The sequence below is a fragment of the Rhinichthys klamathensis genome, unplaced genomic scaffold (assembly GCF_029890125.1).
Source record: "Rhinichthys klamathensis goyatoka isolate OS25496 unplaced genomic scaffold, OSU_Roscu_1.1 h1tg000269l_1, whole genome shotgun sequence".
Classification (NCBI taxonomy): Eukaryota; Metazoa; Chordata; class Actinopteri; order Cypriniformes; family Leuciscidae; genus Rhinichthys; species Rhinichthys klamathensis.
In genome coordinates, this window is record NW_026606789.1 from 2423351 (window position 1) to 2440366 (window position 17016).

Consider the following 17016-nt stretch of genomic DNA (forward strand, 5'->3'; position numbering starts at 1 on the left):
GCAGCTAAATAAATGAAAGACACGGCGAGGATGATTTAGAACTACAGCAGCCGTGCTTTGCCCTCCGCCGGAGTGTTGACATTTCCCCCCAGTCTCATGTACAACCAATTTCTAAACAGCAGGTGAAAGAGAGGCCATGTTTACAGCACAGGAAAAGGTTATTGCTCTGGTCTAGGCTCAATCTCAGCGCCTAATAAAGACCTAATGTGGACCGTTTCACTTTTTCTGCCACTCACTGAAAAATACAAATAAAAACAAGAATCTTGTGTGCTTTGGAAGGCTAAGTGTGAAAAACATGACCGTTTCAAATATCATCACGGTGATTTCTTCTGCATTTTGATCAAGAAGCAGTGAATGTATTTAGTCAAGCACAGCAGCCAATGTAAATGCATTTTTTTCATCCAAGTAGTGGATGATGTGACATGTTTATGCTACGCTGAAGCACCATACAAAATATTGCCAAATACATTTTGCTGTCCAAACAGCATGGTTATTTAATGACAAACACATCTTCAACTTGAGTACAACCAGAACTCACCGCCAGGTCTGTAAACAATGTCATCCTCCGTAATGAAGGAAGTAATCTCGCCGTTCTCCATTCGCTCATAGCGCGACTTCTTCTTGGGCAGCTTCTTCTTATTTTTCTTACTGCCCTCCTCGGCGTTGGCGGCCCCAGGCGTCTCGTTGTCGTCATCCTCACTGTGTTCGCTCTCAGCATAGTTCTTAGCACCGCCCTCCAGCGTGCAACTTCGCCGGGGCCGTGAGCTCTCGCACTCTCGCATTTTGTCCCGCTTCTCGCGGTCTCTGTCCCGGTCCCGGTCACGCTCGCGCTCCCTCTCCTTGTCCTTCTCTTTGTCGGCAGTCATGATTCGCCACGTGCCTTCTTCTGTCCTCTCACGGCTGGGCCTCCGTGAAAGGTAGACTGTGAGCCTGGGCTTCAGTCTTCTGAATTTACCAATCAAATCCAGGGAAAATTTGGCCACACCAACAACCCCAGTGTTTCAGAAGAGCTGAAGGGAGAGAAAAAACAATGACATTGTTAGAGTAGTTAATGTGACACTTTTTTTGTTCTATTTATTAAAAAATGTATTTTAAAAAAATGCATTCAACATAATGACTTGAATACACCTCTTTGTAATGAATTTCGAGAATAAAATTAATTAAAAAAAATTGAAGGGGCAAAAATCAAATGCCACAGTGATACAACTATTCTGTTATCATAGTGAAGTTAAAAGCCTCATTTAAAAAAAAAAAAATTTCATATGGCAACATGCAAACAACATGCAGAAAAAAACATCATAGATAGGACCTGTGCAGACTATCATGACTAGGTCAAGGTCATCAAGTCTCTTAAAATATCAGATAATTTGATCTTTTTATGACAAGGCAAGGTTAGATGTAAAATGTCATTTGGTGCATCTTGCTCAATAATCTTTTGAAAATAATGAAGATATGTATACTCATACATTAAAGCCATGTGAAAAAATACCACTTTTTACTTGATGGTTACTACATTAAACGTGCTCTAAATGTGCTTTTCATGTTCCCCAACACACAGTGAGATATTTGTAAAACCAAGGGCCTGTTGATACTCATGCAATCGGTTTAATCAATCACAGCCGGCGAGCAGCGCTGTGACGTCGCACACCAAAAGGAACATCAATCGCCGGTCTCTTCCACAGCAGCAGCACATGTCCTCAGGAGAGCTCTGAGCAAAGCTATATCAAAAGAGCACAAACTTCAAGCTCCCTGCTCTTTTCCCCAGCTCATTTCTGCCTGGCGATGAAAAGCACCACTATGTTTCCCTGCACAGTGGCCTAAACAGGATTCCCCACTGCATTATCAAATAGGCTCAGCTGCAGGTTTTACAGGATATTAGGCTTATATAGACCTTTGCACAACTAGCCAGCTCAGGCTATCGAGAATAGAATTTCTTAAAAGTAATACATTAGACTGGAATAAGACCTAGTGCTCCCTCCAGGCCACAGTGTTTGTTGGTTGTGCATGCTGGTCAGGCAACTACAGCCTGGCCAGAGGCGGCCCTACCTCAGCTAGCACAGCGATCACCCGTGGAAATCAGAACAGACAGGCATGGAGAAGAAACCTGGCAAAAGACTCAGACAGAAAACAGCTTTGGATCAAATCCTGTTTTTACAACGCTCGCTGCTACTTGCCTCTTTTAAGTCAACATTCATGAAAATAAAGATCAATCTTCCATTGGCCGAAAAGTGAGAAGTGAAAAAACAAAACAAGACCTCTAATATGAGAGCATGAAATGGCTGCGTAACAATGAAGTGCACTTGAAAGAGTCCACGCCGCTTTCCCCCTCTTCAGTTAAACGGGAAACTAAAGATTACAGCCTCAAGTGCTGCTAAACCTGACAACAGCCGAAAAAGCAGCAGCGAGTGAATTTGGAAATGTGAGGAGCCTGCGGGAGGACAGCAGCAGGACAGAATTGGGCTGTTTGTCAGTGTGAGAGGTGTGTTTATAGAGCAGGTATAAAAATGAAGAGAAATGGCTTATGACAGGCACACTGGTGCAGTTGACAAGCAGCCCTGTCAATGGCAGCCTGTCATCTTGAGTAGACGGCAACTGACGGGGCAGCTGCTCCCCTCATCAACCTCAAACACTACAGACTGATTACAGAGCTGCGCTGCCACGTCACGGCCCGATTAATCACCGCATGATGAGTTACCATGCTGACCGCTAGCCTGAACACACACATACATACATACATAAACCATGTAAATTAGCAGTTTTGCTATAACACTAAAAAACAATGCTTCTGGTTTGTCCAATGCTGTTGTTATGTCCATATCAGATAAATAAATAAAATCAAGTAGACAGTGCGGGTTTCTAAAATGTCTTGTCAACTAAACGATCAGTGAAGAAGTCCTGCATAATTAGACCAGTTTTGAGTTCATCAGACACTGATCACACATGTTTCTTAGGGGGCGTTTAAATAGGACACATTCTGGTGTTCAAAAATGCAGCCAGCCAGAGAGCAAGATCATCAAAACACATCACATTTTTTCACTTAAAAAAGCAACTATTGCATTATGGGCGCTTATATACATTGAGATGTGACACGACGGCAAAAAACATGGAATTCATTTCCGGGAAGGTTTTACCGCGCAAACAGCTAAAACACAGGATATAAGTACAGAAATGAATGCACCAATGCAAAAAAAAAAAAATAATAATAAAATTTAGACAGTCAGTCAGTCAGTCTGTCTGAAAGTGTTGGATGAGAAAATATAAATGTAGCCTATACTAGCTTTCAAAAGTTATAAATAGCTGTACATACAATTAGAACTGTCTGTAACTGATTAAAAATGTAAACAAAAGTAAATAATAATAAAATATATAATACATTATCTAATAAAAATAATATATTTAAAAAAACAAAAACAAAAAAAAACACAAGCACTACATTGTAAAAGTTTGTGGTTCTCGAATTCTTTGAACAATTGAGTTTGAACACCAGCGAATAAGCCTTTATTTGGTGGCAGCACCTTATGATAGTATTTGGTTATTACAATTTTTTTCTGGAACAGTACTACAAGACAATTAAGGTGTCATGACAACTAGGGATGCACAGATACTGATACCAGTATCAGGCCCGATACTGCACTAATGTACTTGTATTCATTAAAATGCTCCGATACCAACAACTAAGACCACGCAGCGTGTGCAGGGAACTACACTAACATTTTCCACTGGTGGCACTTGCGCTACTAACTTTTTCAGTTACTAGCGCAAAACATGATTTGGTCGCACAAATTATTTATATAGTAAGCCGCTCTGGATAATAATGACCAATAGTGAAACTGTATTGCATACAGATGTGCTTTTTATTTTATTCTCCATCTTTTAAAACACATGCCTTCTTGTTTTCTTTAAAAATGGTTGGGATAGATTTACTGCAATAGAAAATACAGTAGCCTACACAATAAAGTGCTAAATTAATTTCTTTTGGATTTCACCATGCTATGGTTGGCACAGATGGGCAGACTTCTGAACTCTTAAGGAAAAGTAAAATAAATATAATATGTCATTGTGAAGCTTCAATGATTCGTGTTTGAATTGTTTTGACGCAGTTACAAATTTGGACAGTCCTGCAATTGAAGGCCCACAGAATTTACAGTAGGGCTGCACGATATTGGTAAAAAAATGACATTGCGATATTTGATTTTTCTGCGATATATATTGCGATATAAAAACAATTTCACCAGATGACTTGAATAGCTCTACTTGGAAAGAATGAATCATTCTAGAATGACTCTTGAGTTCAGTGTTGGACAGATCAGTTGTTATTTTAACCATTCATTAAAGTGAATCGGTTCAAAGGAGTCAGTTCGCGAATCGGACGTGTCATTAACGGACCACGGCACACGTTGTGTGATTATCCAGGCAGTTTAGGACATCGCACAAGATTTGTCTCAACACAGAAAACATTTCATCACCAGATAGATTTTTTGTTTTGTTTATTGAAAGAGTGGTTTATGCCATCTGAATGTGTGGAAAGCTTTTCAGAGAAGATGAGGCAACGTTATTTTAGCACAATTCACAACCGGTGGTAGTTCAGAAAGAAAAAAACTTCGGTCTTCCGACCTTTTACCATCGTGTATTCTCAAAGATATTCAGTCAACTCAATTCATTATTATGAGCGAGGGAGGGAGAGAGAGCGCGCGCGCGACTGGGGCTTTCACTCTCTCTGCTCGTTCTCTCAGTTAAACAAGCGCGAATCCGCGAAGCCAACTTGATGTGTTGAATGCTCAGAGCGCGTTATAAAACGTATTCTTAAAATACACATTTCTGTTTTAATAAATGCTCATAGTAAATCATAGCATATTGCCTAAAACATTAGGTAGGTACAAAAATAATCAAACGGTGATACATTTGCGACCCATTAAAAATTAGGGTCGCAATGGCATTTCAAAAGGTCGCATATGCGACCATTTTGGTCGCAGTGTAGTTCCCTGGTGTGTGTACATAGGGGTGTGACGGTTATTATATAACCCTGAGACCAACGGTTATAGTTGAACACCGTCATAAGAACTCTATAACCGCCAAAACCGTGTTATTAAAATATCTTGCAGATAAGGTTATATAGGCTACTAATATCAGTGTTGGGGAGTAACGGAATACATGTACCGTTGTTACGTATTCAGAATACTAATTATGAGTAGCCTAACTGTAGTCTCCACAGAACATAAAATATTCATTTTATTTTATTTTTCGTTCCTTCATTTATGAGGAAAAAACAACGTTACGGACGTGACAGTTCTCCGTTACGGACGTGACCGCTCTGAAAGCATTAAAACTTTTCACAGAGACATTTCACAGAAAGCACAAAACCTTTCTTTAAAGTGAATTTCGTTTTGTATTAATTGTATCTCAATTTTAATCAATGTCTCATCAACCAATTGCCTGGATTTAAGAAATAAGAAATAAGTATAGCAGACATTAGATAATCACGGCGGCGTGTGAACTGGAGCTAGTCTCATAAATGAACCGAAACTCAGCTTATAAAGTAGCCTACTTGCCTCACAGTCACAGACATGTCTACTTTTAAACAGAACAATTCAAAACGAAAGAAAACAGACTACAGACTGCTCTCTGCTTATGCAATCCGTATGAAATGTGCATTTCTCTCTGGCGCGTTCACTACTGCGAAGATCGCGAGTCAGCATCGTCAACTTCCTCTTTGGCCGACACTGACAAAGAAAACACTTGTTTATTAAATTTAATAAACAATTAAAATATCTCCTTGCTATATTTTACACATTCATAATCATTACTTTTGCCGGTTCTTTTTGACAGCTTTTAGGTGCTTTATTGGCAGCGCCACCCTTACATGTTACATGAACGTGTCACCACTGCACCCACCAGAATAGGCCTGTTTTTTTTTAAGGATTTGTTTACTGTGTTTGATTCATTTAATGGAAAACACATTCACCGCTAGTTGTTGCTGTTAATTTTAAATAAACGCAGAGCAAGTAGCTAATCAGTGTCTGCTCGTTTATTCACACTAAGTTGTCCCTTTAACAGACGAACGTTGCGACGCCCCGCCCCCGACGACGGTTATGTTACGAACCGTCATATTTGACTCACTTCATAACCGTCATCACCAATTCTGAAACCGGCACACCCCTATGTGTACAGTGTTTGTGTCCAGTCAAAGAAACACCAACAACAGAGTATAATGTGGATAAAAGAGAAGGCTGTCTATGAAGTAGAGGTCGACCGATAGTGGATTTTACTGATACCGATTATTCAACCGATATTTTTTTTACATGGATACTGGGATTAAAAACAAACATAAAACTCCAAGTAAAACAGTGCTGAACTGAAATGTGCTAAATGAAATAAATATATAAATATGAATATATTAAAATGATAAGTTCTACAGAAAATAATTAAAACATTAAAATTTTACAGGTCAAATGTGTTTCTCTTAAGCTATAACCTAGAAACATAGCCTATGTAAATTTCATAGGTAACACTTTGCAAGTCCCATTTGTTAACAAGGATGTATTAGCTAGCTTTCATGAACTATATGCATTATGCAATATACCGTTTTACTGCATGTAATAATATTTGAGCAATACAATTGTGCCTTGATCATTCATGTTAGTTCATAGTACATTAAGGTAATAACAGATAAAATAAAAAATAAAAATCAATTTGGCAAATATCGCTGGCCATATTTAAATATCTGCAAAGGCCAGCATTAAAATTACATAAATGTAGACCTATAATAATTTACATGTATAGTCTCTCACTTTATTTGCTTCTATTTTAGAACACTTGATTATCTAATCAAAATAACAATATGTATAGTAGTGATAAAAAAGAACTGAAATCGAATGCGTTTCTGATTTGTTTATGTTTCTGTCGGATACATGAACATATCAATGTTGAAAAAAAGCAATCACGTCACTAGCTTTAAATATTAAACTGGCTAATGAATGCATAAAAGTGACCAGCTTGATATAAACTAATGCAAATAGATGGTAACAATTGCGACATAAAACATTTGGGTCAGGTTTGCGTGTATTTTTGTCACATTGTTTTAACCGCTTCAGGTAGCCATTACTACTGTTAGTGTTATTCCTCTCAGACTCGACGGCAAACATACGTCTGTTCTTTCTCTGCCAATGCAGCATCTAGTCAACAAATGAATTACTTTATAATATGGCAATATGTACTTTAGTGTTCTTTATTCATACCGTTTCGTTGTCTGTGTTTTAAATGCGCATCTGAAGTGTCAGCGCTCTCCATATAATGCGTGATCTCCGTGCTGTGCGCAACCGCACGTGTTAACGTAAACAACTCAGCCAGTGAGTTTGTTATTTGGCCTACAGAGGCCGCTCTCGCTCTGTATAATGCCAGCAGTCTCTTCTCAGCGCTCTCGTACTGTGTGATGACTGCGCACGCTTCTCAGCCGCTCCAGCAACGTACGCAACCCGGAAAAACTATCGGTGTGGATTTTTGCCGATGAATCGGTCGACCTCAACTATCAAGTAAATGTATCTAATTTGTGTAATATTAAACAAAATATAGTAACACTTATATAGCTGTGGTGAGCGAGCTGATAAGCGCAAAAATGAGCAGTGGATTGAACGCGCAGCAGCACAGACGTGCAAGCTGGTCGAGCGCATCCCTTTTTCACAGACATCAGTGGAAAGTTTGTAGTGCAGTTGAATATGGAAATGAAAGTAAAACGAGGCATGTATTATTAACGTTAACTGATATGAGAGAGAGAGAGAGAACTTCTGTTGAATGCTCTTGGTTGCTGATAGTTCACTCAGCACACATGCATCATTTGGATTAGAACTAAATCGTATATGTAAGTAAAACATGAACTGTTACTTGATTTATGTATAACAAGTGGTTCCCTACATTATTACAGGAAGGAGGTACAGTAATCACGACATTTTCTGTGCGCAAACATCCGAAGCACGCACCCTAAAAACTGGGCATCAGACACCGTGCAAATACTGAATTGAATTCTTTCACGTCTTGTGCTTGAACGGACGAATTCAGACTAAATTATGTAAAAACGAACGTCTTGGCGAGTATCCTAGTAAACAATAAACATAGTCGGATATATCTTAAGTGAACGTAGACAGTTGAGAAATAAAATGTGCAACAGTATATTGAATCCATGCATTCGGTCTAATAAACCTGCTGCTCTGTTTTAATGTTAATCAAACAAAGGACAAAGAAATCACTCACTGCTCTTGACTGAATAGGGCCTAACTTTTGTAACTTTATAAAGATCCATCTATATTTAATTTATACAGTGATGAAAATGCAGTGTTATTTCACATTTGATACTTTATTCAATTTCTGTACCTGAAAACTACTGTTAGACCTACCTGAAACCCCCCCAAAAACACTGTTTATTTCATTTGTAGCCTTTCTTTGTTCTATTGTATTTATTTGTGCTATTTGTAATTTGATTATTTGTTCTTATTTTATTACTGACTACTTTCTTGTCTTTAATAATGTTTTTGCTGTTGCATCAAAATTGGAATAGAGAATTGTGATATTTTACTGGTATCTAAACATTTGAACCACTGACCCAATCCTTAGCACTGAGCCCTGCTGGAGCAGCTCTAAATATGCGCTGTGCTATTAAATGATAGATAAAATATGATAGTAGCAGAAGCTCATACAATACATTTTAGTAGGCTTAAATAAGAATGAAAATAACTGAAGGAAATATATAGTTGCTAATCAAATTAAGCCAACTAATATGATTCATATTCTTTTGGTTTCTCTACCCAATATATTTAAAAACTACAAATGCAGTGAAAATACAGGTATCGGCAAGTACCAAAAAGGAAAAGTATCGACATCGGACTCGTTCTGGAAAAAGTGGTATCGGTGCATCTCTAATAAAAACCCTTACTGCCTCTCGACTCCATTATACGAGCGTTGTACAACCTTGTGCCGTATGATTCAGGGCTCCAGACTAACTTTTCCAATGGTTGCACTGGTGCTACCAACTTTCTCAGTTGGTCGCACCAGCATATGATTTGGTCGCACCTTTTTTTTTTTGCTACATGCCATGGATTAATCAATGCATGCTGATGAATAGTGGTTTTAATGGACCAAGCCTAGCAAAGGCTTTCTGGGTTGCAGCATAAATACCTGTAATATATTATATAAAAACACATGTAATATATGATAATTATCATTTTCATGGATTTTGGACAGTAATTTTAAGCATTTAACATTTGAATTATCACTAAAAAATGCTGGGTTGTTTCAACCCAAATTTGGGTCTAATATGGACAACCCCAAATGTTGGGTTAAAAATGTAATAAAACATTTTTATAGTTGAAATTGAAAGTTGGGTTAAAATTAAATTTTTAACCCAACATTTGGGTTTGTCCATATTTGACCCAAATTTGAGTTTAAACAACCCATCATTGTTTAGAGTGTATACAATCTATCTATTTACATTTGAATTATATTATATCTATCTGTCTGTCTATTATCATCTTTCTATCAGCATCATCTTTCTATCTTTTAAAAATCATTAAACATTCAAATGTATGCATTACATTTTAAAAGATTAGAGTATTAGCCTATAATTAGAGTATTAGATTTATTAGATTAGTATTATTAGTATTTATTAGTATTAGATTTTCGTTATCAAAGTTTATAGTTGTAACAAAAATCTGAAATCTCACACTCCTTACCTTCTGCATTTTATAATCATTTTCCTCTCTCGATCGATTACTCTCATCTAACCGCTGAAAAGACGTAGGAAGGGGCTCGGTGTTTCGTGAGACCTTTTCATTTTTATATGCCTTAATTCCTGAATTCGTAATTGGCGCGTTTCACCATCAGTGTGCAATGCGCGTGACGTCTACGTTCGTCAATAAATAAACTGCACGTGTCTTGCGGAAGAACATTGTAGACGGAGCTACTTCTCTCCGTTAATGTCTATGGCGAGTCACGCAGGCACTGGGCAACTCCGCAACTTATTATAAGCGTACCGTAGTGATTCAGGATAAGTCAAAAACACGGTTTGGAAAATGGATTCATGATGTACTCGTTCATTTTGAACATAAGTTACGTTACGGACTGCAGCAGCTGATACAGCGGCATTCTGTTGCGCGAGCGTCCACTCGCACTAATGCGACCACATACAATTTTAACTCGCACATTCTCAAAAAACGGTCGCATATGCGACCAATTTGGTCGCAGTCTGGAACCCTGTGATTAATAAATTACTACTGCAGAAAAGTCAGCGATCCACACCTTCTCACATGTAAAGAGTGTGTTATTTATACCAACAGGAGCATTAGCAACCAGTGATAGGCAGCGGCTGCAGTGAGGTTTACAACACTGACCAGCAACAATGCATCAGTTCATGTGGCTTCTGAATGGTGACCAGGACCAATTAAGCAATGGCGAGTACTCCCCTCAACACTACCCACAGATGAATAACGCGCTGTGGGGCAGGTGAGGCTTGAAGCCATTACACATCAATCACCAGAGCAGGACCTTTTGAAAGATACCAGCTGTCTTAATGGAAAAGGGAGGGAGAGAGGCAGGGAGGGAGAAAAATCAGCCATTTGTGAAAGCCGGTATATAAAAAAAAAAAGCTTCAGGGGTCTCAGCCAACAGCACCTATTTTACCATTTCCATTACTGCAATGAAGTCAAGGGGTGTGAGCCAGGAGGTTTTAAATAAAAATACATTTCTCCTTCAGAGCAGCGGATAAATTAGACCTTCTCACCCCTCCAACCACACAGTTGCTCTGCCACTATTAACACATCACCTCACAATGGGCACACAGCAGGGCTCTATTACAAAACACACTCCTTTTTCAACATTACTCTTTCATGCTGCATGTTTTATTCATCCTAAATCACTCTCCTATTACGCCAATAGGCAGACACATTCATCTCTGTGATTTGAGGCAAAAGCAAATAAAGGGTCAGGCAACACAAATGCCATTTCCCCAAGACAACCGTATTGCCAGGTGCCTCATTTTAGGGCTGTAACGTACATTTATTGTGATAATCAATTAATCTATTGATTATTTTCTGATCAGTCGATTAACCCTTTAGTTAACCTACCAATAAATAACCGTAAACTCTGCCATTAATCTTTCCAATGTTTTATTTAAACATGTTTTCATAAAATTCTAATAGAATAAAATAAATACCAATGTAACAACAAAGTGCCAAGAATTAAAAGGCATTGACAGCAAGGTTTGTCTTGAAATGTTTCCTTCATTCAGCAGATTAAAGTATCAGCTTGAATATATATCTGTATGAAGGAACAGCTGAAGACACAACCATATTTAGTGACAGTATTAATGGCGATGTCCATAACACCAAGAAATTTTATCACAATTGACAGCGTGTTATTAAACAAAAAGTCCAATCGAGGTGTGTGTTTATCCATCAGTTATTTTAAGCAACCAAAAAGCGCTTTTAATGCTTACAGAGTGCAGAGAGTATGTTTGAGCCACGCACCTAAATCATTTCTCAGTCTCCGTGAGGAAACTAAACCCATCATGATTATACAGTTCAGTGTGGCTCTTACATTATATGACGTGAGAGACAACTAGTTGTCCAGTGCGGTTCCATTCATTCAGCACGGGTTCGTCAAAAATGCCGTTGTGAGTCTTGAAAACGTGCAGGGGTCAGTACGGTTATAAAATGCGTTTATCACGCTTGTGAAAACAAAACGCTGTACACAAACATATTAAGCGGCGCTGCCATAGTAGCCATTAGCATTTGCTCTAGTTTTGTGTGACAAGGGATGAGGGATGAAAGTAAAGTGTGACGCTTCGACGCATTCCCCACAAATCGATGCATCGTTCCAACCGTAATTCATTTGCAAATTTAGTCGAAGACTGTTTATGATACATAAAGTCAATGAGCAGACAGCAGTGAGAGTGAGCGACACACTTATATGGAAATTTTTTTGGGGATCCCTGATCAAACGGTGAATTACAAAATGCAGATATTTGACTGGTGAGAATTACCGAAAGCTTTCCAGATGGAAGTTGTGAAATACACGTTTGATGTAATTGTTTTCGGCGAGCGAGATTAGCCTTGGAACATATCAAACAAAACATTATCTGCAATACGAGTAACTGAGATTTATCAGACAAATGTCTCGTTCGAAGCTCAACCAAGAGAGCTACTCTGATTTCAACAAAGCTGTTTTCAATCTATTTTGCCAAAGCGAAAAAGCTCAAGAAATAAATAAATAAATAGACAGACATCTGAAGCAGAACTCCAAAAACAACAACAAAAAAACCCACAGAAATCCATTTGATAACTCTCCACCAGATTTTAGTTATTGTTGATGAAAGCATCACACTGACTCTGTATTGTGTGAAATTATGACTTGCAGCAGTTCAATTTTAATAGTTTACTTTCACATGATCACACAGAACAAACATGTATAATCCGTACTGAAATTCCTGACTCACACCATCGGTCGGCTAATAACAGTCATCTTTATCTGATGGCACACATTTATTCTGAAACGGTTCCTGCTGGAAGAGATTTAGCATATTCTAAATCTTAATGGCCACTACTGACTATTCCCAACAATTACTCAGTGCTCCTCAATAAATGTCTACTTTATGGACGTGTAGTATGGTAGAGGACCCTCTCCACACAGGAACTGTTTTTACTGAGTTTTAAATTGTGTAGACAGGCTGATGGATCTTTAAGCATTACCACACATTACGTTAAATAATGAAAGAAAATGCCTTCCTCCAAAGCATAACTCTATAAAGACTCATATTATACACATACTCCTCATATCCTGATAGCAAGCACTATGTTAATCGGTCTAAATGTATTTTTACAAATATATATCGTCTGTGGAAGGTGCAGGACCATAAAATGTTCGTTCAATCATTGCATTCGGTCCAAATGAAATAACACGTGTTATCTGTCAGTCAACTTGTGCTTGCATACCACTGCACAGCCTGTTCACGCAAACATCATACGTCATCAGCACGTTCACATACACTGTGCAGACAGAGCGAGAATGGCAGGCAATCAGTTGTTTACGTTCGTTATTGTAGTACTGTTACTCACTGTCCTGTAAGGTTTTCTCACCGGTGAATGACACACGATATAATCCAACTACATTGTCTCTGGTCACCTCGCTTCTGGTCTGTGCGCGTTCATGTGTTTTGGAGGAGGCGTGGCTTTGGAAATCCCATGGCGATTTGCAGGGAGGGTGGGATCGTATGCTTTCGATGCAAGCAGGATAAAATGAGCATTTCCCAGATCATCTATTGCACATTTAATGTAGCCTTCATGAAGACTTTTGTGACTTCTGAGATCTTATAAGCAGTATCAATATGCATATAAGGCTAATACCTAATATATATGCTTATAAAATAAACCCCAGAGACCTGATTTGATATGATAGCAATAATACTTTCAAATATGCACTTACACGTTTCAGGAAAATAAAATCCTCTTTAATGTTTATGTTATCTAATCAACATCTACCACTCTTCTTTAATATACTGTCGGATTAAGATCTCATAAGGGCATCTTACGCAAAACACTGGCTGGAAATTAATTTGGTGCATCTCTGTAGCATGCAACTACATTTATATACAGAAATCAAGGGGCTAATCTGAGCCCTGAGGAGTCCGTAAACCAGAGGCTGAAGGCTAGGCTCCAAGCAATCCGAGTATGCGAGTAAAGTGGTTGTGTACGAGTCTGTATTCCCTCTGCACAATTCCCGTAGGGGCCGGCTCCCCATCAGTACTTGTGTCAATTATCAGCATCGTGCCTGAGAGTAACTTCATTTCACACTGTATGCCACAAACACAGTGCAAACCACACTGAGGGCTTTCAGACTAGTTTGTCCGTGTGGCAGAAAGGGTGGGGGGAATGTCTGGACAGTCCATCACTGTGCTTTTAGCCTGGTTGTGTAGCCAACGAGCATTTCTAAAGGGAGCATCAAAACTGGAGAAGTGCGAACACAAGACCAAGACAAGGGATAGTTCACAGAAAAGGATAAAAATAATAATCATGTCACCATTTATTCACATTCATGTTGTTCCAAACCGGTATGCCTTTCTTTCTTCTGCGGTTGTAATAACACAAAAGATATTTTGAAGAATTTTTTTGTCCATACAATGAAAGTCAATGGGGTTCAGTGCTGTTTTGGAAACCATTGACTTTCATTGTATGGACAATTGTTTTTCTTCAAAATATCTTGTGTATTCCAGACAAGAAAGTCACAAAGGTTTGGAATGACAAGAGTCTGAATAAATGACTTTTTACATGAACAATCCCTTTAAAATATCCTACCAGTGGCCAAATTATATAAGGTAATTATTGATATAAAGAAAGCTGTAATGTCTTTAGTTTTCACATTCAATAAAAAGTAATGGGAAAAGGGATAAATACATATTTTGAGGTAGTATTTAAGGTGGGTAAACCTAGAATAACCGCTGATCCAGCGTTTGCAGAAGACGTGCTCTTGGCTTGGCCTCTCCCGAGCATATGCGATCAATACTCAATCAATGGCAGATAAACACATACGTCACTTTCTAAATCTATCCTAGATAGAGAAGATATTAACATTGCACTTCCCCACCTTCCCTGATATGCTTTGATTCACAATACAATGAATCTAATGTGAATGCAGCAGTTTACAAAGGCCCATTCACTGTATCAAAAGATTCAGATTGTGCAGCAACGACGCCTGTATGAATCTCAGAATAAACCCCTTCAGAGTGATGCAAGACCCCTCCCCTTTGCGTCAGGGTCCTTATCATTCTGCGATGACCAGAAGGATGTAGGCCTATATTTTCCCTTATTATATATGTATTTCAAGTCATTTTAAAGGCTTAGGTCTTTGCCTAGGTCTATTTTTGTTACCACACACAAACAATCTGATTACTCGAGTCATCGTCAAAATAATCGACCGATTACCAAAATAATCGTTAGTGACAGCCCTAAAAAGAAGATATCTAGTCAGTTGATCAAAAGCCTCATGGCAGCTCAGCCTGAGCCTCATTCACAGTGAAAGCAGGGAGGTCTCAGGGAAGCACTGGTTGTGAAAGACACCCACAGAGAGGGGGCTCAGCTCTGCGTCACACCCCCCCACCCCCCCAACTCCCAACTAATCATCACATGAAACACAGGGCCTGGAGGAGAAATCTCAGCTCAGGCTTATTGTTCAGGACCTCATTTATTATCGCTGCAACGTTATTCCAAACTCATCTTCGAGAACATAAGGTTAAAGATGATGAGGCCGCAGCGGCGATGCCATTAGGTCAATGCGTCAGACCATTTTCAAACTAAATTATTTAGTTATCTGGCAGTGGCGCTTTTTTTTTTTTTTCGAACACTGGCAACCAGCGGCAGATGGTCTCTCGAACAAGCCGGGCATTCAAAAACACGCGTAACGGCTCTGCCAAAAGCACCTCCACCCCAGATACCACCGGACGGTATTACCACTAATTAGGAGCGGCTTTTGTTTCTGGATGAGCCACCTCTCCAAACCCACAGCCTGACAGTCTTTAAGAGGCTCTAGTCTGAATTACACCCTCTTTGTTACTCCACCTCTCCATTTAAGGCAACTCAGCTCAAATATAAATATAAACTTTCCAGTCCTATTTCCATTGCAAGCCACACAAAACACTGTTGTTTAAAGCGGATGAAAAAAGTCTGCCTGAGAGATCCTACGGTGTCAAACCGGTGTCATCCTTGACATCTTTGAGAAGAGAGGATGCTCAAATGTTTGGAGGAATATCAAATCACTGCGCTCTATAATACTGATGCAGTATAGTCCAAATGTGCAGCACTGTAAAAATGATTTGAGATTGTTTCCTTGCCTTGGAGCGGCAGGCAGGAGGGGAAGTGACTGGAGGGTAATGAAAACGCTGCTGAAACAAGCAGGATCAGAGCTTCCCTCTCCTCTCTGGACAGCTCATAAAACATGCATTGACTAGAACTATTACCATTCTGCCGTTTTAGTGTGGCGCGCAGCTCCCAGGAAGAGTGCACACTTATCCTATATACACACCAGACCTGCTGCTTTTTATTTTAAACATATAGTGACGTAAAAGAGCAGCTGTTTAAAAAAAAAAAAAAAAAAAAAAAACAAGTGTTTACCAGAGGGAGGCATCTAAACAGCAGGCTGCCACTGCTCTCTGGGTTCAGGGTTGTGTTTAAAGCAGTGTACAGTGGCAGGCGGGAGATTAACTCGTAACGCATTCATGTGTGAAATGGAGACTTTATCCCTAACTGATAGTGTTACGAGGCTTCCAGAAAACACAAGCCTGATGATTTTTCATCATTTTGGAAAAACAGCCGTAATATATTAGATTACCGCTTGCAGCATTTTGGTACCTTCACACAACACAGACTCTTAAAACACCCTGGTGTTTTACAACAAAGCATGGTGGGAGGCGGGAGAGGAGAGCGGGGGTCTGCCGTTCATGCAACGTGGCTTTTCTAGAGGAGCAAGCGCATTTGAAGTCAAAACGTTTCACAGAGGCACCAGGTTATAGTGCGGTTAATGTAAAAGAGCTGATGGATATCTTAATGGGGGGGATTTCCCAATTTGTTTTCATAAGATGAACCTCTTTGACCTCAAATATTTACTCCCTTGAGGAAATATATATAGAGAGAGAGAGAGAGAGAGAGAGAGAGAGAGAGAGAGAGAGAGAGAGAGAGAGAGAGAGAGAGAGAGAGAGAGAGAGAGAGAGAGAGAGAGAGAGAGAGAGAGAGAGATGATTTTTTTCTTCTTCTCCCAATAGTTCATAGTAACATGACTTTCACTGTTTGGACCAACAAAAAAACAATGATACATTTTAGAATATCTTCCAAGTTCCAAGAAAGCAAGCAAGTCAAGGGTTTTTTTGTGTGAACTATCCCTAACAAGCCTGAGAAAATAAAAGCCCCAAATTACTTTTATTACACCAGGAAGTAAAAAACACTGTTACAATTTTCCAAATTAACGAACAGGAATTCCTGCCACTTC

The 17016-nt window shown here is 39.1% G+C and overlaps 1 protein-coding gene across 2 annotated transcripts in view; it reads right to left on the reverse strand.

Moving 5' to 3' along the window:
* Positions 1-17016, reverse strand: part of rerea (arginine-glutamic acid dipeptide (RE) repeats a) — a 124731-nt gene that overhangs the window by 95731 nt on the left and 11984 nt on the right. For both annotated transcript variants that reach the window (XM_056268126.1, XM_056268125.1), the window contains exon 2: positions 539-1010. In XM_056268126.1, the coding sequence (XP_056124101.1) occupies positions 539-866 (328 nt within the window). In that variant the 5' untranslated portion in view covers positions 867-1010. The remainder of the gene's footprint in view (positions 1-538; positions 1011-17016) is intronic.